The 22,845-nt window shown below is 33.7% G+C and overlaps 1 protein-coding gene across 1 annotated transcript in view; it reads right to left on the bottom strand.

The window, feature by feature from the left end:
• Positions 1–22,845, bottom strand: part of RTTN (rotatin) — an 89,515-nt gene that overhangs the window by 20,810 nt on the left and 45,860 nt on the right. The window contains exons 29-39 of the mRNA XM_035896941.1: positions 20,948–21,076; positions 18,073–18,180; positions 17,292–17,450; positions 15,825–15,896; positions 12,110–12,302; positions 9,923–10,005; positions 3,622–3,733; positions 2,667–2,865; positions 1,524–1,614; positions 357–510; positions 64–201 (exon numbers count right to left, since the gene is read on the bottom strand). Of these exons, the coding sequence (XP_035752834.1) occupies positions 64–201; positions 357–510; positions 1,524–1,614; positions 2,667–2,865; positions 3,622–3,733; positions 9,923–10,005; positions 12,110–12,302; positions 15,825–15,896; positions 17,292–17,450; positions 18,073–18,180; positions 20,948–21,076 (1,438 nt within the window). The remainder of the gene's footprint in view (positions 1–63; positions 202–356; positions 511–1,523; positions 1,615–2,666; positions 2,866–3,621; positions 3,734–9,922; positions 10,006–12,109; positions 12,303–15,824; positions 15,897–17,291; positions 17,451–18,072; positions 18,181–20,947; positions 21,077–22,845) is intronic.

The raw sequence follows: 22,845 nt of genomic DNA, 5'->3' as shown, positions 1-22,845 counted from the left end.
TTTCTATTTGCTTATTCATTTTATTAGTTACTAGGTTAAAACCCATCCAGTAATAGTTATTACCAATTATTGCTTTACAATGATTTGCAAGGGCTGCTGTCACAGATGGAAAAGATACTTGGCCACTCTTCCACAGTAATGTAGCTAGAAGGTTGAAAAAGTCTACCCACGTTTCATGAAGTACAGATGTTAATTCAGTATCTGCAAAGATAATACAGGAAAAAAATCAAACCATTTATACATGTGCACAAGCCTTGATAGCTAAGCCTGACAACAACTGTCAATTTAAATGAAGGTGGTACATAAATAAAGACCTGCCTCTGTCTGGCTATACTGGAAACAAAGTACTTCATTACCTAATCCATCTTTGGAGCGAATGGCAAGAATCATGAAGGTATTTTCCAAGAGAGGTTTCAACAGTTCATCCTGGATTACAAGCTGGGAGTCCACCAATAAACATGATTTCAGAAGCCTGGACACAGACGACAAGTACTGAAGTAGTAATAACACCTGTTAAATATTTTTAAAAAGATACAAAATAAAGCCATGTATTTTCATCTTCCACATATTTTTTTTTATTTAAATACTCACATTACCTCAACTTATTAATAATATTTTGAATTTATATACACCACTTAAAAGAAATAATATAAATTAAAAATTGTTCTCCTAATTTTTACTGTAGAAGATGAAACAGAATTCCAAGCCTAGAAACACCTGTGTGAAATCAATTTTCTAGTGACAAAGAATAAAGTAGATTATGAGAAAGTCATGACTCTCATTATATGGAAGCTCACAAAGAAAAACATAAAAATGGTCATTAATAGTGACCAAAATATGTGTATCTCCTGAAAACAGAAGCTCAATTAGAAGCTTTAGGAAAAAAACTATTCCTGACATATTTATTTATTCTCACAAGATTTCTCCAAAACCACATTTCTTTATAACCCAGGTACTTCTTCAAAGTAAATCTGAATACAGAGCAGCAGAAGCTTTAAAATGGTATTGTGCCATGAACATAGTATGTTCTATATGTTATATATACAGAGTTAAATTTTGATACGAAAGTAGTTCCATTGGCAGTAACCCTATACACTTTGCATACGTCGAAATTAGCTGAGAACTATGTAAGGGTCTGCAGGATTAAAGACAAAGCAAAGCAGCCAGGTTTAATGCAGAATATAAATATGAAATGTGTCAGTAACTGTATCTGGCTTATACTTCAACACTGTACAAAGAAATTCTGTTACATGGTTTCTGTAACTGCTAAACTCAATTTGTTTTTTTAAAACACAATTGGTTTTCAGTTTAATGGTTCCAGCTATAGTTCAAATACAGAAATTAATTGTTCTGTGTTGAATATAAAACAATTTATTTTCTCTTAAACCTTGTAAAAAGCACAGAGATTCACATGAATGCAGCCTTTAGCAGTGTGTCTGGACTATGTCAAGGAATATAGATTATGCAAACATAATTAATTTAATAATTAAAAAAAAAAATGAATTAACAAATGCTTCTCTAACCTGAGCTTTTACGTGTTCTATATGACATGGATGACCCAATGGAGCTTTCAGTTCCAAGATACATCTCTCAACCAGATTAGCACTTACAAGACTAAAATAAAATCAAGCAAGCTGGTTAGAAATATACTCAAATAATTAAACATTTGACTAACTTAACATTCCATAGAAGAGAACATTTTAAATAAACAAAGTAATAATAAATTATGAAGAAGTTCCTTAAAATAGTGGGGTTAAGGAGTAAGGCTAGTGCAATGGCAACTATAGTAGCAGTAAATTGTTTCAAAATAGTTAAACATAAATTCCAATGGGTGTTACTGCACTGGTAAACATTGTGTTTTTTTCTATTTGATTGCTTGTTTTCTTTCCTGTAAAAGAATAAACAGCTCTGTAATAAAATAAACTGTATTCAAACAAGGTTGGTCTTTCTTTTTTTTTTTCCATTAATTGCAGTATGAAGAGCAACTACAAAAGCTCTTGAAAACCTTAAAAAAATGAACTAATTTTCATGCTTCACTTCAGGACTTCCAAACACTTTCTACAGATGAAAGAATTTGTTACGATGCAAGTGGAAACGTGGAATACCATCTGAAGACTATTTTGAAGTGGTTCCTTCTTTAAAAAAAGAAACAAAACCCTATGGGCTGTCATCCAATACTTTCCCAAATCTGGCAAGTGTTATTTATTCTTTTATTGTGACAGCCATTGGCTCATCCTCAAAATATTGAATACAATTCAAAGGAAAAAATCATGAAATTAATTGAAATGATTTGTAATTCTGAATACCTCACCATATCATGTATTGTTCCACTAAAGAAAAAAAAAAAAAAAAATTACCCCTCCAAAAAGGATAAATAAATGGCCATCTTGACAAAACCCTAAAACATTACCAGAGGAACACAGAAGTCCTGTAGAAGACAGACATCACTAATGGAATCACCAATATGACTACCTTTTCTGTGAAAAAAAGAAAGAATCCAAATTCTTTTCTTTTGTTTTAAGAAGAGGCATTTTTGAACACTTCAGAAGCAAGAAGTGATCAATATATTTAATAGTTTTGGTAAGAAACACTGGCAGATCTCATTTCAAACTTTTCACCTCTATTGCTACAGCTTGTTTGCAGTTCAGCATTTATTGATCTCATACCTGCTGAGAGCTGTTAGCAAATGTGCTTGTTGAAGACAGATTCCAGTATCTTTTGGTGTGACAACCAGCAGATTGTGCAGAAGGCTGCAAACAGCTGACAAAAGGGCAGGTGTGACTACAGCACGCTGTTTAGACAGAGTAGCAGACATGGGAGAATCATGTTGTCTTGGAGATTCTGTTGTGGTTGTATCACTTTGACCTAGAATATGTTTAATAAAAATGAGGAAAAAACCCATAAAAAATTAATTGGAGCAGTTACATAAAACAAACTGCTTTTTCTTTTTCATAAAATACCCAAGTTCCCTCTGCATTTAAAACAGTATATTCTGGAATGAAAAAAACCAAACTCAAAACCCCACACCAAGAGATCAGATACAGGAAAAGTGTTATTTAAAACAGCTCTGAAATAAAATGTTCCTTCTACAAGGCACGAATAACCATTAATGATAAATGGTAAATTTGGAAAGATATACATTTTCACTTATTTCCTTAACAGAAAAATATTTTATATTTGTAGCTATCTCTTGCCACATATATAATTTTATATCTTTTTTTACATTATATACATTTCTATCTTTCTACATATAAAGAGAATCATATATACATCTGTGAGTGTGTGTGTGCACGCACTTGTTTGTGCACGTATATGACTACTTTACCAAAATTGAATGGTTTGAAAGGGTGGCTGGATGACAGGAACAGAACATAGAACCTAAGTCTTAAGTTACATTTCAAGCATTATCAACCATTTTCACGTAGTTCTGTCAAATGTATTTCACCCTATTTCATTTTAAAGAAGGTGTTTCATGTTTGTCTTCCAAAACAATCACTAGAAGCATCAATGGTGATTGTTCCAGCAATACGCAAGCTTTATACACATGTACAAATACTGGAATATGGGTGGGCTAATACATCATATTCATCATTATGTACACAAACACAAAGTTTGACTTACCTTGTGCCATAAGCCGATCGACCACAGTTTCAGGAATAAAACAGGTTGAATTTGTTGGGATCATTGCCTGAAGCTCAGTCACACTCCCCAGTGATGGTGATGCAGAGAGAATCTAGAAAGACATAAAAAGGAAACATTGATTACAGCTTTTATAGAGCAGAGTTCTATTTATGTTTTGCTTTAGGGGGAAACAAACACCCCACTAACCCACCAAACCCAACAAACTCACAAAACCAAAAACAATGTAAAAATTACTGTTCAAAACCAATTTGATTAAATTTTGGTCACTATTTGTGTGTGTGTGTATATATATATATAAATTTTTTAAACATCCAATAATTGAAACTATTGAAAGAAGTGCAATATGAACAGCTTGAAACATTTCAGCTAAAAACTGATCAATGCCCATGTTACTGGAAATTCCTCCTCTTCATCCTTCTTTTTCATCCATATAATTGACTCAATCTACATTTGGACAAAGATAGAAAGGCATTACTGAAGCATTTAAACTCAAATTTTTCATGGACTATTTGCTCTACTGAGAGCATGAGCACTTGTCCATTTGTACCAGGACACACTCATATAAAAATATCACAAGTACATTAGTCATCAGCCAAATTTGAAGTTCCAGAGTCTTTCCAACTCTGAGTACTTCTCTTAATCTTAGTCCTGGGATCCTTTACATGTATTCATTTCATGGTGAAGATATAAGATATTTACATGACAGTAGATAATTTTACAGTTATACTACCATGCTCCTTCTACCAACTCTACATTATCTATCATATTATTAATTTTGCATACTTTCAAAAGTTCTTAATGTTCTTGCTACTGTGTTTAAAACCACAAGCTTGAGATCAGAAGAGCTAGAGACTCCAGCTTAATAATATGCTTTTGTAGGACAAGACCTGTGACCTGTTTCAGAGTATGGGATAAGCATCTCCCATGTCAGGTCACTTTTTCACTTCTGTATTTTGTTTTCTAGCTGGATAATTCATATCAGATAAATTTTCTTCAAGAGTGTCACTACACAGTGTAAAGAATACAGAACGTTGGGGAATCCAATGAAATCCTGAGACAGTCACAGCTTGACGAAGGATGTTACTAGACTTTTCCTCACAGTGAACTTTCCAAGGATGACTGAAATATTTCAAAGCTTTTCTTTTTCAAGTTTTATTAGACTATCAGTTGGAATACTTTTTTACCTAAGGAAAAGTCAAAAGTGACTTAATTGACAAAAAGGGCGGAGGGAAGGAAATCAGATTACTCCCTTCCCAGCTATTGTACCCTTGCAGTTGGATCACTGCTTTCCAGGTTTGGCTTTGACTTAGTCAGTAGCATTTTGAGCTACAAAAACTCTCTACTTAAGTCTTTTCTCACCCCCTACAGGGTTTAACCCCACATCCCACCACCCATCACTTCCAAATATTGTTAGGCTTCTCTCAGCACATCTTTACTTGAGACCAGAGTCCCTGCATTCGCTAAAGGCTGCCACTCTCCATGCTGTAACCCCCTTCTCTTCCCTATTTTCCTTTGGTCTCCCACTACTGTCCATCCTAGTCTTGAATCTTTCTCCTCAAGCATGCTCAAAAAAGCCAGAAGGTTATTGTAACACAGAAAACAAGCTACAATAAGATTTGGGGTACATGCCTGAAATCCAGGATTCACATACAGCTTGGGTCACATAAACACTAGGATATGCTTGGCTAAATAATTGTCTTGTTAGCAAAATGCAGTACCAAATTGTACCGACCAACTGAAATTCAAATTCTGTTTAGAATACGCAAATGAATCCCATATTTGCCAATTGAAATAAATTATTTAAAGTTTCATGCTTGCTGATTTAAATAGCTATCGAAATCCATTATTTTTATTAGAGTAAATCAATCCATCTTGACACATGGTAAATTCTGCATTTATTCAGCTCTGTACTTCAATTCCAAGCATTCTAATAAATGACAAAAACTATAACTTAAGAAAAAGTACAAACCCAAAATGCAACTTCTAACAGTTCATATAGTTCTTCTGCAACAAGTAAAACCCTAAAGGAATTATTGCTATGCTGAGAGTAATTTTGAAGATATTATTATGAATTCATACAAGCTTTCACATATTACTAAATAATATCTTCTACATCACACAACAATTCTCTCTCCATCCTCTAAAACTGTCTAAACACTTTGGGCAAAGAAATAAAAATAAGGTCTTAGATGTGTTAAAAAAATAAAAATCAATAAAAGCTTTATCTGGTTAGAAAAATAGCAGCTTCCTGCACTGATGGAACATTCATTGGTAATTGCTTCACAGTGGGACATGGGTTAAAACCAGAAATTTTTTGCTACCTTAACAGAAAACATACAGTAACACAATGAAGTTGTTTCCACAATGTTGTGCCTTCCAGGAAAGAAAAGATATTACTGCTTTTATAAGTCACCTTTGATAAGGATGAACTGGGGGACTGGGACATTGTGTCTAGTAAGGGATATTTACTACTACCACCACGTTCTTTCTGGGAGCAATGAAGCATTCTGTTGCTTAACAGTGAAACAACAGACTTAGGAAGGGAGTTTAATTGGGGGAACGAAAGGGTTGTGTGTGGGGGGGAGATGACAACTGACGATTAGAACCAATACAAAAGAATACAAGAATTGTCTAAGTGGAAACACAGGAGAAATGTGAGGGTTTTGCTGTTTGGAATCTACTAGATATGAATAAAAGGTCTTTTCTTAACCTCTAGTATAAAAATCCCTCTGGTATTGCTCTAATAGGCTTGCAGTGATTAATTCTATTCAGTTCTCTTTTCAAAGGTTTAAATCACTTAACTGTACAGCATTCTGGTAACCATGGTTCCAGAAAATAAAGAATACATTTTTATAAAGTAGCAAGAGATTTCATGGGAAAGAATGGCCATGACTTAAAGCTATCTGTGAAATGTCTGTAGGTCTTTAACCTGCATCATTTTTATCTCAAGTTTTTAAATAACTGCTCATTTTGCTAAGCAGTCCTGGGCACAGAACAGCTTTAGTGTATTTACACAATGTGAAACAAGTTGGTTATCTCCACGCCAATTGGTGTTCTCAATCATATGCACTAAACATAAAACAAACATGTTGGTCAAAATAAGTTTTTTTTTTTCTCTGTAATAACCTGAGTGAATGTTTAAACTACAAATTCTATAAAAGACAAAGATTTTTAATCTTCTCAGAATTTGACTTTTTGCAGTATCCACATTCCAGTTTAGAGAAAAATAAAGATAAATTTGACAAAAATCTGTAATCCACTGAGACACTAAATACAGCGCATACGAGTTAACAGAGTACAGACAGTCCAGCTCTGCTGCTTTTACATGACCTTGAATCATTGATTTCATTCCCCATCACTATTCTTAACTTTATAAAATAGGCAAAATTGTACTTATGGCCTCTGCAAGACCTCTGACAGACTATTTTACAGGCTAAAGAAAAAAAAAAGAACAACTGCTGTTATTAATATACTTGCTTCTTAAATTTACTTTCTGCAAATTGGGGAAAAATTAGGGGATGGGGAAAAAAGATGAAGCCAAAAAGTAATTTAGATACCATTTTCATTTAAGGTTTTATGAACCCTGTTTGAAATCAGCCTTTGATAGCAGATAGGTCAATTAAAGTACTGATTACATGAAACCTGAAACCAGAAAATTATTAGTGTCGTCGTCTTTTTTGTCAGAACTGTTTTCAAATATAAAATATAAAAAAATTGAGGAAACATTTTCTCTTCACAGAAAATTAATTCATATAGTTCAGTAAAAAGACATCACTTTTACTTCTGCAAAGATCTTCAGAATGTGGCTTACTGAAGCAAAAAGCAGTTTCAGCTTCCCCGACTGACATTCATTAAATGAATTGATATGGACATATTCAGAAGTTTGGGGGGTTTTTTAGATGTTATTAAAGTATCAGAAAAGAGCTTCCGATAGAAACAATTCTACTTGGTTTGATAGCTGATAACTCTCAATTATCTGGGCCTGTTGTACCATATACACACAAAGAAAAAATTCCCTTTGATAGGATCTGCAGACTCCCTTTCAACTGTGATGGGGAAAGTGTGCCATCTAGTGGGCTTGGAATAACTACATCTTCCTGGTACCATCAATATATAAAATTTAGAAACAAACTTCTACAAACTTTTTTTAATAACTCCATAAATGTATTTATTTTTCTCATACATCAAAATGGAAAGCTTTGGGCCAAACTGTAGGAATGTGAAGAGATACAGGAATAAATTGCAATCACCGGAAAGTGTTTCCAAACTTTACTAGATAATGCTTAATAGTTGTTAACTGCCCTCTGAAATACAGTTTGTATTTTGCCTCAGTTCCCTTCCTCTGTCTTCTTTCTCCTAATGAATACTGGCAATGGAACATCAGACTTCTGCATCTTGCCTTCCAGCTTGGAAACTTACTATCTGTCATATCGGCACTGGTATTTTTTTAAAGGTAAGCACACCACAAAAAAAGGAGTTTTCAGCTGCTAAAAACGTCCATGAAGGACAAATGGAAATTAAATTACCTTCTATAAACGACAATCAAAGTTTTTGTGTGAAATCCTTATATGATACAAATGAGTGTATCTTAGTATTACACTGTACTTTACGCTTTAAATAATGACTTGTTACTTTACTTTTTTTGTGTTACTTTACACATATAAATAAAAATACATTCATTTGATCTAGTAGATTCCAAATTATTTTTTCCCTTTTTTGTTTTTTAAGCTACTGAAGCTAAAGCAATTTCATGTAATGAACTCTTCAACTCTTCATGAGAACTCAAGCACAACTTTAAGTAATTAGACACTCACCTTGATAAGAAATTTAATTTTTCCCTCAAGTAACATGAACAAAACAAGATGAAATTTGTTCAACTTCTTTTCCTATAATAAAGTGGCACCCAATTTATTCAGTAAAAAGCAATTTGGAAAAAATTTTAAACAACCTGAGATTCTTCTGTAAATTTTTTTTTAAGCAGTATTCATGTTAGCATCTACTTTCTGATTTACATGCACTTTCATTTATTTTAGTTTCAAATATTCAAATCTGAAAATTTGTGTTAAAATAACCCTAAGGTTTTTGGAGGGGAGGGTTGTTTTGGTTTGGTTTAGATAAATGAAAGTAAAATTCATCAATAAAATTTGTGAAAATGAGAAATTTTAGCTTAAAACTGGACTATACTTTTTTCTCAACTGTTAAAAACATGCCAGATAACGGTAACAGTACTAGACAGGACCACATTTATAGAGTCAAAACAGTAAGGAAAAAATATAGTTGTGAAATATTTTGAGACAAAATTTCAATACTGGCCTTTTTATGTTTTTATTTTTATCACGATCCACAGCAAAACTGGGCATAATGACTTTAGTTGATAAAATAAGATAGTATCTTGTGCTTTAAGAGTCTTTCTCACATCAGCACTTCTATTTAACAGAAAATTCTGAGCCATGATATTATGGCTTCCATATTAAATTAGATGATTATTCATAAATCAAATTTTTTTTACGAAATATAAAGTTATAAAAATGGATTTCAGTGATGGATTTCTGATCCAATATTGCAAATCTACTCTGGAACTGAAAGAATGTATTTCAATTTCTCTTTCTTTGCATTTGCCATCTTGAAAGACAGCATATGTTTACAGCCTTTCATTGCACTAATCATCCTAGCCAGAAACAAAATTTTCAAGCAGCCACCTGTTTTCTTTCGTTTTTCATGTCTATTTTGGGTCTTGCAAATGCTTGTGCCACTTTTTATGTTTTATAAAAGCATTTTCAGAATCCAGAGTTTATTATGACACAGAATGTAATTTTAACACAACATACTTCTGTAGTTTCAACTGATTCAGTTCTGTAGCTGTGTAGTGTAAATATAGGTTCACTCTGAAAGGACGGTTTGGATCAAAGCAGCAGAAGTGACAACTATAGATGGGGATGACTTCATTTTGTCAATAAAGCCAATTACAAAGTAATCTCTAGAGAACACATCTTGCTGTGAGAAGCTACAGAATTCAACACTGCCTTACACATTTAACTAGTTAAGGTAACCTATTTTATTTATTTTTGCTTGGGTAAATAATCATAAAAGTTTTGTTTAGCATACTAAGGCTACTTCAGAGTAAATTTCAACTTAGTTTCAGCTTTTTAATTTTCAGTTTCATTTCAGTTTTGTTTTGCGCTTTGTTGGGCTTTTTTAGTATTTGTAAGAGTGCTAATTTTCTTCAAAGCATTTCATGATCAACTTTATATTAAAATAAATAGATTACTCTGTAAGTTACCATAGTTTCAGATGTTGATTGAGAATGTGAAGATCGGCTTTGACTGGATGGGGCCTTCCAAAAATTAAGAGAATCATCAAAATCTGTAAGAAAAAAAGAATAAATATCAAAAGCAAAGAAAGAAAGATTTCTTTTTCATTACTACAAGACCAGCAGAGAGTTAACAAGGTTTTCAAAGGATTGTTTCAATGAAATAGAAAAGTAGCCAACCATAGTTATCCTTCTCAGATCACAGAATATAATTTTTCACACATTGTACCTATGAATTCTTATCCAGCATATATCCCCTGAATAAACAGAAATTAAATAAAATACGATTTTCAGCTGCAACATAAAATAGTTTGGAAAAATCTACACTTGGCTCAAAATGCAGTGCATAGCCTTCAGACTTAGTTTTATTTAAAATGCAATAGTACAAAAGTATTGAAGATACTGGAGTCTCACAGCACAAACATAATGAACAGATGTCCTTGTCTTCAAAAAAACCTCAAATCCGCATTTTAAGAGAAGCAGTTTCAAAAGAACCCATATTCATAAATATAATGAAGGCAGAATTACTTTGTAAATCTGTTTCAGAATAAAAAGTGCTAAAATTTTATAGCACAAGCATGTCAATAATAGGTTTTGAGGCTTTCATGCATTTAGAAAAGAAAACAACAAAGAATAAAGCACTAGATTACACAGATTCCGAGTGCAAGACCCACAAAAGTAGAAGTCCTATACGTATCTTAGCTAATTACCAAACTTAGCTAACTAATTTTATTTTTAACATAGCTTTGCAGATGTGATTTTTTTATATTTCTGAAAGATATAAGGAAAATATATGGGGAAAAAAAGGCCAAAAAAATAGTTTCAGGACGATAAACCAAAGCAAGATCTTCTATTAAAATCTTGGGACAAGGGACCTATTAAAAAGCAGAAACAGGTTATTACAGATAAACAACACAATTCTGAACATACGAATGAAGGACTTCGAAGCCTTTCAAAGCACTATAGTTTCAGAGATGAAGCAAACATTGTACTGTCCTCCCTTTTTTATATAGACAAAAATTTAGTTCCTTGTTCCTGAAATATCATAGAGGATTCTTCCCCTAGAGTTTGTTCCCCCCTGTAGAAGATGTGTGGGGGGGGGGGGGGGGATGGGACACGACACGTTGCTTCTCAATGACCTGATAAAACATCTCAACTGCTCACTGAAAAGTTCTACAATCCTGGAGTTGAGTTGCTCTTAAATATGACATTGCATCAGCCAACAGAACTACCAAGAGGCACAAATAAGAGGACCATGGGAGGAGGTGTTGGACTGAAAAAATTACACTTACAGATAAACAAAGCAGACACAGAAGAAACTGAGAATTTTTATGGCTGGAATTTTGTATACTGCTGAGCTAATTCTCTGATAACTCAGTGAGTTATGCAAGAATATTTCTTTTCCTTGGTTCTGTCATAAAGTCATAACTTAGTAGGGGAAATAGCATTCCTCTTCTGTTCATGCTTCTGTAACATGAGTTTAACAGAAGCAGACCTACTAGAATTGTTTAAAACTATGCCCTTAGAAGATGGAAATACAGAAACTTAGGCATGCAAAACAGAAAGAAAACAAAAAGAATGAGCTTATTAATTTTCTCTCCCTTGAACAGTTTTTACTAATTGAGCTTTCTGAAGAATTTCCTAGCTTTCTAAACTTAAGATCAAAATATATATTTGGACAAGAATGTGGGTTCCCATAATGCATCATAGTAAGACTTAGAATACTGTTCAGAAAATGATCACTCAATATAAAGTTAGATCTGAAATACTCCAAGGGTATACAGGTTAGAAAAAAAAATTCAATCCAATATGAGTATTAAATTTAATCAGTCTATGAATTAAATTATATCCAAATGCACCTAACTTCAGCATATTAGAGCCCATTCCTACTCATGTATCTTTAAAGCTGAACACGTCAAGAAACAGGAGTCTTAGAAACAGTCCATACATTTCTTTTTCCTGAGATATGTTAAACTAGTGACTTATCTACTTCTTAAATCCTCAGAGCAATATTTTGATTTAACATATTTAAGTTCATGGCTTATATATTCATTTTCAGTTTCATTTTTAGTAAGAATTATTTGAGGTAAGTTACTTAAAACTAGAAGTTATTTAAGTAGCTTTAAAATACTACAAGATTATATTAACATCACTTACCAGTTATACCACCTTTTTCTATGATGACGTCGTCTTCCTTGGAAGAATTCAAATCAAACATATAACATCCTAGGTAACAGTGTTTCACCATCTGATTCACATGCTCATAGAACTGACAGTGATCCAAAAGGGCCTTAAGCGCGGGTCTTCCTGTCTGAGAGAGGCCAGATTCTTCATCCTGTACACAGGGACCCTGAAGGCATGAAATTCAAAGATAATTCCTTTTAAGAATTTTTTTTTTTTTTTTTTTTTTTTTTTTTTTTTTTTTTACACAGAATAAACTGTCAAAGAAACCCAAATTAAGCCTAATACTGTGTAAGTGTGTATACACATAGCTGGTTTATGGGCTATAACTAACTGATTCAAAAAATCAAATGTAGATTTTATTGAGGCTTAGCAAATTTGTAATATATTACAAAAACTGTAGTGATCTCACAAAATGGAAGTAGTTATTTAGCTCCTGAGAAATTTGTTAACAGCTAAATAGAAAGCCACAGAAAGCTATAACTGGTTTTAACACAGTGTATACAACAGACTACAATTTTAATTTCCAATTTAATTCTACTTATATTTATCAACTAATGCAAAAGTTTTCTTTAGAAAAAAGGCCACACTCACAATAAAATAAGAGTAAATATCCTGAAAAGGTCATCCTGTTCTAAAGCATATTGCTATTATACTACATCTATTCATGGCGATCCACTATGATAAAAGATTTATTTAGAACACAAGGCATAAAAAGAAATAAAGTCTCTTTGAAGAATGGTTTTCAGTCATTTCTTTTTAAATACTGACTTCAGGGAAAACTTTCTAGAGAAGTGGATTTACACCTGGAAAGAAAGGCTTCGTAAGTCTTATTTCAAATAAAGTTTGATTTGACTGCCTTTTTTACAGTATTTGTCCAGTGTTTTCTACAGTAACAGAAGAAAACAAGAAGTTCTATGAAGCTACAACATAACCTGGTTTAGAGTGACCATAAAAATAAGATGTGTTAATTGGCAAAAGAACCAATTCAAACCAATTACATTCTGCAAGGCCATTTTAAGAGGCATCTTGCAGGACTTCAAAAAGAAACTAGTTAAAATTATGGAAAGAGAATTTGTCAGTGCTAATCAGAAACTTTCTTTGGCAGTCAGGAAAGAGCAGAGGTAGATCAATTGCAAATAAGTAATATGAAAAACACTTTTTTTTTTTGTTGTTCCCGAGAGGCTCTAGATCTCCCTCCATTTACACTAAATACAGGCTTACGTTGCAAGAAAACAAAACAAAACAAAAAACAGATCAAGTAGAAGCAGTAAAACTATTTTGTGTTACAGGGTAAGTTATATGCAGAGTTTTGGATAGCTACTGCTCATTCTTTTGGTTTCTGTAATATACAGACAATTTTCACTATTTGCCTTTTAATATCAATTAATGGAGAATCAGATATGACAGTTGGAAGAAGAATGTAGTATTTAATGTAAAACTCTTTACTATGAATTATAAAACTGTACTCATACACTGAGAGCAATATACTTAAGACTGTATCAACTATGACAAATGCATACTTCGGAAATTTTGTTAAATTTAATCAAAATTTTACTATCCAGAACTGTCTTTGCCCATTTAAAAAGCTATGCCAGACACTTCATTGTACAACGGGGGCCCTGAAAGAGTTACATTCACAAAGTACTCTGACTTCAGCAATCTTCATATAAGAAGTATGTTGCAGTCTTAGAATACTTTACACATGTTGACTTTAATCATGACAAAAAATTTCCTAAGCAGATCAACTAGATAACAGCAACACTATAGACATTCTCTTGAAGATACTGGCCTACAAACTATTAACAGCCTTTTCTTTTCCTGCCTTATTTGCCTAATGGATAAAATGATAATGTTCTACTTTGGCTATGGTACATTATTCCTACTATTCACCCAGATGCACTTATAGTTCTCATCTGAACTTGCATTACGGTCAACAGACAAACCATCTTATTCAGTGCAAGGGAAAAAAATGTAGCTCTGAAATATAGAATTTGAACCTGGTGGTATTGTACAACTTTAATTGTTTTTTGTAATTTCAACAGTTTTAATTTACAGTTACCATAAAGTGTTGTTTGATAATAACTTTCAGCATGAGCACTCACTAAGTGATGAGCAATTTCCATTAAATTGCACTTCTTAATAAGAATCACATTGATTCAAAGCTTCTATTAATTGCACTGGAATTCATCCAGAATTCTGCAACTGGATTCAATTTTTGTCACCTCACCATAGTCGTTGACAAGTTTAAAAAGACTAAAAAGCAACTTTTAATAGAGTTTGTATCGACAAGTTACAATGGCTGCCCCTTGTAAATTCCCTGCTATTATGAACTGAAAGAATTACTATTTATATCGATAAAATGTAAGTAATAAGCAAGAAGACTGCAAGAAGGGACAGATTCATAAGACTACTTGAAAATCTTCTTTTATGATCAGATGTAAAGGAAAGATAAGACGTACTGTAAAATGCAGCTCTGCAAGAAGTAGCATAATTCATTTTGAGTGCAGCTGAATCACAGATAACTTATCCTAGTAAAATAGAGGCACTATTTTCAGTACTAACTTGATCTTTTGCAGAAAGGAACAGATAAAACAGGATATGGTTGCATCTGCAAATTTCTTCAAAAAACACTGTGCCGTTGTTGTCATACAGGTACAATCTCACATATCGGAAGGAGCAAGATGGACAGAAAGAACGGGTGTATCAAGGCTACAAAAAGTGAAAAATGGGAAACTAAGATCCAGAGATCTTTATGTAAAATGAACCAGACTTGCTGAAGGTAACATGAGATGACTGACTCAGGATCAGAACTGGAAAAGTCTCCAGGAGATCTTATCAGTTTATATAAATATCCGATGAGAAGAAGCAAAGGCAAACGGACCCTTGTCATTGGCATCCAGTGACAGGTCAAGAGGCAATGAGCAAAAATTGAAATACAGAAAATTCTGCTTAGACTTTAGAAAAAACTTTTTCCCTGCGGACCCTTGTCATTGGCATCCAGTGACAGGTCAAGAGGCAATGAGCAAAAATTGAAATACAGAAAATTCTGCTTAGACTTTAGAAAAAACTTTTTCCCTGTGAGGGTAGTCAAACATTAGAACAAGTTGCCCAGAGAGGTTATGGAGTGTCTGTCCTTGGAGATATTCAAAACCCAACTGGACACAGTCCCAAGCAACCTGTTCTAGTTCCCCCTGCTTTGAACAACAGGGTATGTTTTTAAGACGCAGTTAGATTGACTTAAGCAATAACCTGCTTCATCTTTTTTTGGAAAGTGTTGTTTCTCTTCAAATACTTATTTCTTTCAAAACATTTTCTAATTGTCACAGTCTCGAATTTCTTCTTCCTCATTCACCTCAAAACATGCTGCATTCCAAGTGTCGGTAAAATAAATGACCAATTTCTATCGTAAAACGTTAATGGAACTACGTATGTAAGCAAATTTCCTAGGAGCCCAAATATACTATATTCATGAAATGCAACATATATACAAACTAGCTTTGGTTCTTTTCCTGAGCTTGCTGGAAGTTTGAAAAAAAATTGTCTATTCATATATTTCTCGTTCCAAAATGTCACCTTAGACATGTAATTTAAGTTTATACTTTACAGGTATACTGACATAAGCTTTTATATCAGATAATGTCTCTCTGTGACACTATGACCTTTCCCATCAAATATAACCATCACTCACTTGCCAAATACAATCTTTCACATCTTCTGTAGGAACTGGAATCACAAGGAGATTTTGTAGAATAAAAGCAGCCTGAAAGAAATGAAAGTATCAATATTGTCATCTAGCCATCACAATTCAAAAAAACCCACATCCACTTGAACAGCACAGTCTATATGTTATTCCATTGCTTTAGACATATGTCAAAATGCAAAGAATTTTCATATTCTTGTTGGGAAAAAAAATAATTAGAAGGATATAACCTAAAATCCTTCAAATTTCACCTATGATAGATATCATTTAGGGCATGGCACAAGAGCAGGCTGGTCAGAAAAAAAGACAAGGAAAAGATGCAATAGAAATCACAACAGGAAACAAATTTATTTTTTTATAAAATATTTTCATCACTGGTCCAGTACGGTCAATACTGTTGAATGAGCATTACATAACAAGTAGTACTGGAAAAAAAAGCCCAAGCAAAAAAACCTGGATAACTGTTTAAGACTCTTCATTCTATTCTCCTCAAGTTTTTGTTTTTGTTTTTATGGTTTTTTTTTAATTATTGTAAAATAATTGGGACAATGTGGGGGACACACTGGGATATGCAGACACATACATTCCAAATATTTTCCTTTCTAAATACATGGCATGTATGTTTTTCTAAATTAAATTACAAACATGTATGCGTGGGTGTACTGCAACTACTTTTTTCATATTTTGTCAATCTTTTGTCATTTATTAGACTTTCATGAGACTATTAAAATGATTTGGAAGTTAAATAAAACAGTGAAGCATGCATTCTCAAAAGTATTTTGCACAAATAAATTCAAAATATTACTTTGGAATATGTAATTAGCTGAGCAACAGAGCTGGAAGAAACTAACCCACTATTTGTCACAGTTTTTCTTAGTCGTTGGAAAACAAAAAAACCTTACAACTAGAGTTGATAGAAAGGTGCAAAAAACATGTACACAGTTTAATTATAGTATTATATAGCTCTATGTGCTGTTCTACCAGAGTACAAACTTTCCGTTCTCACAAATAAATCTCAGTGCATAGGCAAATTAGATTACCTCGTGTCTGCAATGAAGAGATATTTACTACAGATCAGGTGATGAGTTTGTGCCAAAGTGTTCATAAATGGAACAAAACAGCCCATTAAAATCTGGGGTAATTTGTTGCGTTTTAGCAACTTATTTGTCTGCATGAATAAGCCTTAGGAGGTTTTATGCATTCACTTGTATTTTTTTAGATCATTTCTGCTTTTACACTAGTCATCTGTAATGGTTGTTTCTCGAGTAATTCTAAATAAGAAGCTAAACATTTATTTTAATTAGGTAGTATTTAACTTACAAAGCAGTAGGTGTTGTTGAGCATCAGAAAATAGATATATAGAATTTAGGGGAAAAAAAAAAAAAAAAAAAAATCTTTTCTCCTCAATGAAAAAAGTTGACAATCTAAGACAGCAGAAAGACACAAGAAACGTACCTCCCTGCGTACCATGCTACATTCAGATTGGTCCAGAAGGATGTTTATCACCGTTCCCCATAGCCCTCCTGAAATGTTCTGGCAACTCTCTGCTAAAGCAATACATCCTATTTCAAGAGATGTAAGAGCCGATCCTATTCCAAGTGCTGTAAATCTGACCTAGTACATGTAAGCACAACACAAAGTAGTATTTCTTAGTTAATTAGCAACACATTTTTTAAATTATCAAGTTGTATCAACGGAATCTGGAGCTTAAGGTAATAATTTTAAAAGGAACAGCCTCTTTTCCTCTATATCTCTGGCCCTATAGTCATAGTCACAACTAGGTGTATGTAAGAATGATAGAATTAATAAATAGATTTTTGAATACTTAAAAATACTGATATTCTTCACGTTCTACAACTTAAAAATAGTTTCATTTGGCAAACTCATATAATTTAACAGATTGCGTCAAATACATTTGCTCTAAATTTGTAGTTTATGTATATGTTTCTGCTTTGCAGCTAAGTAACAGCAAAAATAATGAAAACTGCCTATGAATCATGATCATGAATGACTAGTGAAAGCATAAAAGACAGAAGATGTAGGAAAGGATTTCTCAGAAGAGATTTATATGGAAACATTCTCCCTACTTTATTGTTACTGCTATTTAAGATACAGTTAGTAACATCTTAAATAATGCAAAACAGTAGTTTCAATATTAAATAAATTAATGAAACAAAAATTTTGCAAATACTTAAGGGCCAAAATAAGGTATCAACTTAATATTGCATTAACTAACCTCAGGGTCTCTATCTACCCATAAAGGAACCAGCCATGCCAGACCTAGCTGAGACAGAACTTGTTCTTCACTGTTATCATAAGGCAAAGACCAAAGAGATATCCAGTCCTGCTTAGAAAACAAAATAAATTAAGACATTATTTTATATATCTTTCAATGCCGTGCCAGTCTACTAACAGCCTGAGTTTCATTTGGAGCAGTGTATTTTGCATGGATTTTCCCAATACACACAATATTAATTACAAAAAAACATAGTATTTTACAGTCTTCAAATTTTGGAAGGGATGACATTAGAATAAAAAATGAAATACAAAGTAGAGGCCAGGAAAGCACGACCAGCGAAATAATAACATAAGAAACAAACAAAACATTGCAGCAATTCCAGTACAGCCTAAGTGTATGGCCTATTTAAGTAACTTCTGTCCATCAGAATGAGCTGAAGGACCTTATGTCTGACTTAACAAAGAGGTTCTTTTAATAACAAAGAACCATAATGGTTCATAATACTGCTAATGAGCAAAAGAATAATCTGCTTTAACTAGTTTTAATTTCAAGTCATTAGACTTTTGGTTTTTTGGGGTTTTTGTTGGTTTTTGGTTTTTTTGGTGTTTTGTTGTTTGTTTTTTTTAAATCACAGTTATCCAGTATACCCTTGTATAACACTGCTTGCACAGAGGAAGAAGGCTAATTTTGTATTTCTCTCCCCATAAGATTTGACACTAAATCACATGATTGTAAACAACGGCAAGGATTTAAAATTTCTTTGAGAATGGAAGTTATTAGTACAGTCTAGATAGTAACACTGTTGTACACACAGATTATGATTTATAGCCACAAAAAAATGCCACCTATCATATGCTACTATATGTATTATTCCACAAGACTGATATAAAAAAAATTATCAGTTCAAGTCCACTCCTTCATCCATGCTTTTATGATGTAATTCTTTGGAGTCTTCTGCAGTGTACTTAATACTCATCCCCCTGCGATTTTAAAAAATTTTGTCAGCACTTAATATCTTGAAGGAGTACAGAACTGACGAAACAGACGTCTGTAATTTAGAGAAGCAGCTATACTGCTATTTCTAATTACATGTGGACTTGATCACATTGAAAGGTTTTCACTTGTGGCTATCACAGATATTAAAAAGAGTGGATTTTTATTCTCAAAAATGATTACACTAAATTGTTGAATTTGCCTTAACTGCTTCAGGATGAAAGCCTTTTCTAAACTCTCAATAATTTAGCTCTCAAAATATTCACACGGGCATAGCACAGATACTAATTTTGCTAATGATAGCTCCTTTTATATATGTAACTGTCTCATACAATCATAGAAAAGTTTGAGGTGGATGGGACCTTTAAAGGCCATCTAGTTCAACCCCCCTGCAGTGAGCAGGGACATCTTCAACTAGATCAGGTTGCTCAGAGCCCTGTCCAACCTGACCTTGAATGGTTCCAGGGATGGGGCATCAACCACCTCTCTGGGCAACCTCTTCCCGTGTTTCACCACCCTCATCTTAAAAAGTTTCTTCCTTTTATCTAGTAGGAATCTACCCTCTTTTAAATTAAAACCATTCTGCCTTGTTCAATCACAACCAGCACTTCTAAAAAGTTTGTCCCCATCTTTAGTATAAGCCCTCTTTAAGTACTGAAAGGCCACAATAAGGTCTCCCTGGAGCCTTTTCTTCTCAAGGCTGAACAACCCCAACTCTCTCAGCCTTTCTTCATGAGAGGTGTGTCAACCCTCTGCTTGTTTTTCTGGCCCTCCTCTGGACCCGCTCCAATAGGACTCCAGAGCGGGATACAGTACTCCAGGTGGGATCTCACCAGAGCAGAGTAGAGGGGCAGAATCACCTCCCTTGACCTACTGGACGCACTTCTTCTGATGCAGCCCAGTATACAGTCAGCTTTCCAGGCTGTGAGAGCACATTGCTAGCTCACATCCAGCTTTTCATCCACCAGTACCCCCAAGTCCTTCTTGGCAGGGCTGCTCTTAATTCATTCATCATCCAGCCTCTATTGATAGGTTGTTTCCCCCACCCACGTGCAGGATCTCGCACTTGGTCTTGTTGAAACTCAGGAGGTTCACATGGGCCCACTTCTCAAGCTTGTCCAGGTCCCTCAGGCATATCAACTGCACCTCTCAGCTTGGTGTCATCTGCAAATTAACTGAGGGCACTCGATCTGTCTATGTCATTGATAAAGATATTAAACAGTAGTGGTCCCGGAGAGACACCACTTGTCACTGATCTCCATCCGGACATGGAACCACTGACCACTACCCTCTGGATGCAACCATCCACTGAACAGTCCACCCATCAAATCCATCTCTCTCCAATTTAGAGAGAAGGATGTTAAGGGGGACCATGTCAAAGGCCTTACAGAAGTCCAGATAGATGACATCCATAGCTCTTCCCTATATACACACACAGTTGTGAAAGAATACACACATGTACGTGTAAACATATATTAGAAAGCCTGTTATCTGTATAAGGCTCAAGAAATAATGATTTTATAAATCCTTAAATTTATTTATCTTACATAAAATCCTGATTTCTCATTTTATACAGAAAGAAAATAATACCTTACTCAGAAAGAAGGCCCTTCTAAATCCACAGAATTATTTGCAGAATAATTTCAGTAGAGCTAGAACTGAATCTTCAGCTTTCTTGTATACTATACTCTATCCTATTCCTTTATCTAAGATTATACAGCAAATGAGATTACCAGATGTTTTATTTTTACTATCTGTTGCCATATAAGACATCTTCCCCCACCACATTCAAAAAACGATCATTTAACTTTAGCAGTTAAAACATTTCTGTGCATAGCCCTCACAAAGTAGAAGATAAGGACAACTGTAATGCACTCACCATATCCTTGGCTTGAGACATCATTTCATGAGATAAATGAAGCAAGCAAAGAACTGTGCTTTTTGTAACACCTTTTCCCATGAAGGACATAGCATTTCCTCCCCATTCAACATAAAATGATGAGATGACCTAGGAGTGGGGGAGCAAGTTCATGGTAGCTTTATTTTAAGCCATATACAGGCAGACTACAAACTGTGTCTTACAAACCACTAAATTGCAATTTGAACTCATGAAAAGATGGCAGATTTTTAGCTGAATTTTAAGAATTTTTTATTTATGAGTCATTTGGTCATGCAATGGTTTCCTATATGGCTAAACTTCTGAAGATCCGTGTTTTTATTTGCTTCTTCAAATTAAGAATGCAGTAGAGCTTAATAATAAGCACAATATTGAACAGAAAACCCAAAAGTGTATTTTGATGGAAACAGTCCATTTATTGTACCCAGTTTTTTATTCTATGTTTGCAGTTAAAAATATGATTTCTTTCCCAAATTCTGTGTTTAAGAAAAAGGGTCATTTATATCTTTTATTGTGATTTGAATTGGAATAAATATATCAGCTTTCCAGTTCAAATGGGCAGAAATAAAGGTCACTGGATCATAATGTAAAATAAACTCTGACCAAATATCTAACCATACATGTTAAAATAAAAGCATGCTACTTTCAACAAAACATGCCAAAAATATTTTTTTATAAATTATAATCTTAAGACTTAGACTTCTACATGTATTTTTCTCCCCAAAGCATGGCAATTTAAACCTCTCCATTTTTGCTGTTCTTTCTTTCAGTGTCCCACTCTATGGGAATTCTTTCAAACCCATTTCTTCCCTCCCCCAAAAAGAAATCTACGTTTACCTTCATATTTAGGCCAAGTAAAACTGCATAATTCTTCTGCACGTAAGCTTATGCACTACTAGTTGATTTCATTCCATAATATTTATTACAATTTTTTCCAGTAATAATCTTTCTTCTGCATGATGAAAATCTATAACCTCGGTGCCATTTTTAGTCTAGACTTCAAACCACAGAACTCAGATAATCAAATAACTCTAAAATATTTACTTCTACTCAAGAAATCTTGGCAAGCTAGGACTTCCCCCTAAAACACTCTACCTTTTTTTCCATCACAAACATGATTATCATCTGTATACAAAGTTTCCAGACACTTACCCGGTTGCTATTCATATCATTTAGAATCACAAATGAATTAAAACTACTTTAAAACTTTTTCAAGCCTCTACCAATGCAACAAATAGATTTTAGTATTTGAAACTAGAAAGAAAACTTCTAACTTACTGAATACCTGTAAAACAACCAGAAAGCCAGATCTATGCTTTTCCTACAATTTTAAGGATACTGGAGTTTTCAAAACATTTAATTTTAGGAGCAAAACCTAGTTGTCTATCACATCCAGGGACTTAGTAAACAAATAAGAACACTGAAAACACGAATGAAATTCTGGCTTCCCAAAAATTGCATCTTGAATTACCTCTTTTCTGCTTTCTCTGTGTTAATAACCTGCCTAACAAGTTAGTGTTCCCCCAGACCACCTTTCACACCTGGATTTTGCCTGTGGGAGAATATCTTGGATTTTTCCTTTTAGCGTTTCAGTTATTTAAAAAAACACATCTATTTTTCATCTTGCTTAAACTAGTTACTTTATATGACCTCTTAAACGGGATGAAGGCACAAACAATACAACCAATCTTCATAAGTACAGATGCACATTGCTTTATCTAGTCTCCATACGTTTGCTATTTACTTAGCAGAAAACCGCATCTTTCCCACACCTACTCCTAGTGACGATATTCACTTGAAGTACATCCTAGAAAATATGATGTCATTAGTTACACAGTTCTTTACAAGCATTCAAACCAAAAGCTAAGTTTAACATAAGC

Source organism: Egretta garzetta, unplaced genomic scaffold (genome assembly GCF_000687185.1).
Source record: "Egretta garzetta isolate BGI_Z169 unplaced genomic scaffold, ASM68718v1 scaffold126, whole genome shotgun sequence".
In the NCBI taxonomy this organism is placed as follows: domain Eukaryota; kingdom Metazoa; phylum Chordata; class Aves; order Pelecaniformes; family Ardeidae; genus Egretta; species Egretta garzetta.
Note: the sequence above shows the minus strand (reverse complement) of the source record. Positions and strands in the feature narration are given on the sequence as shown.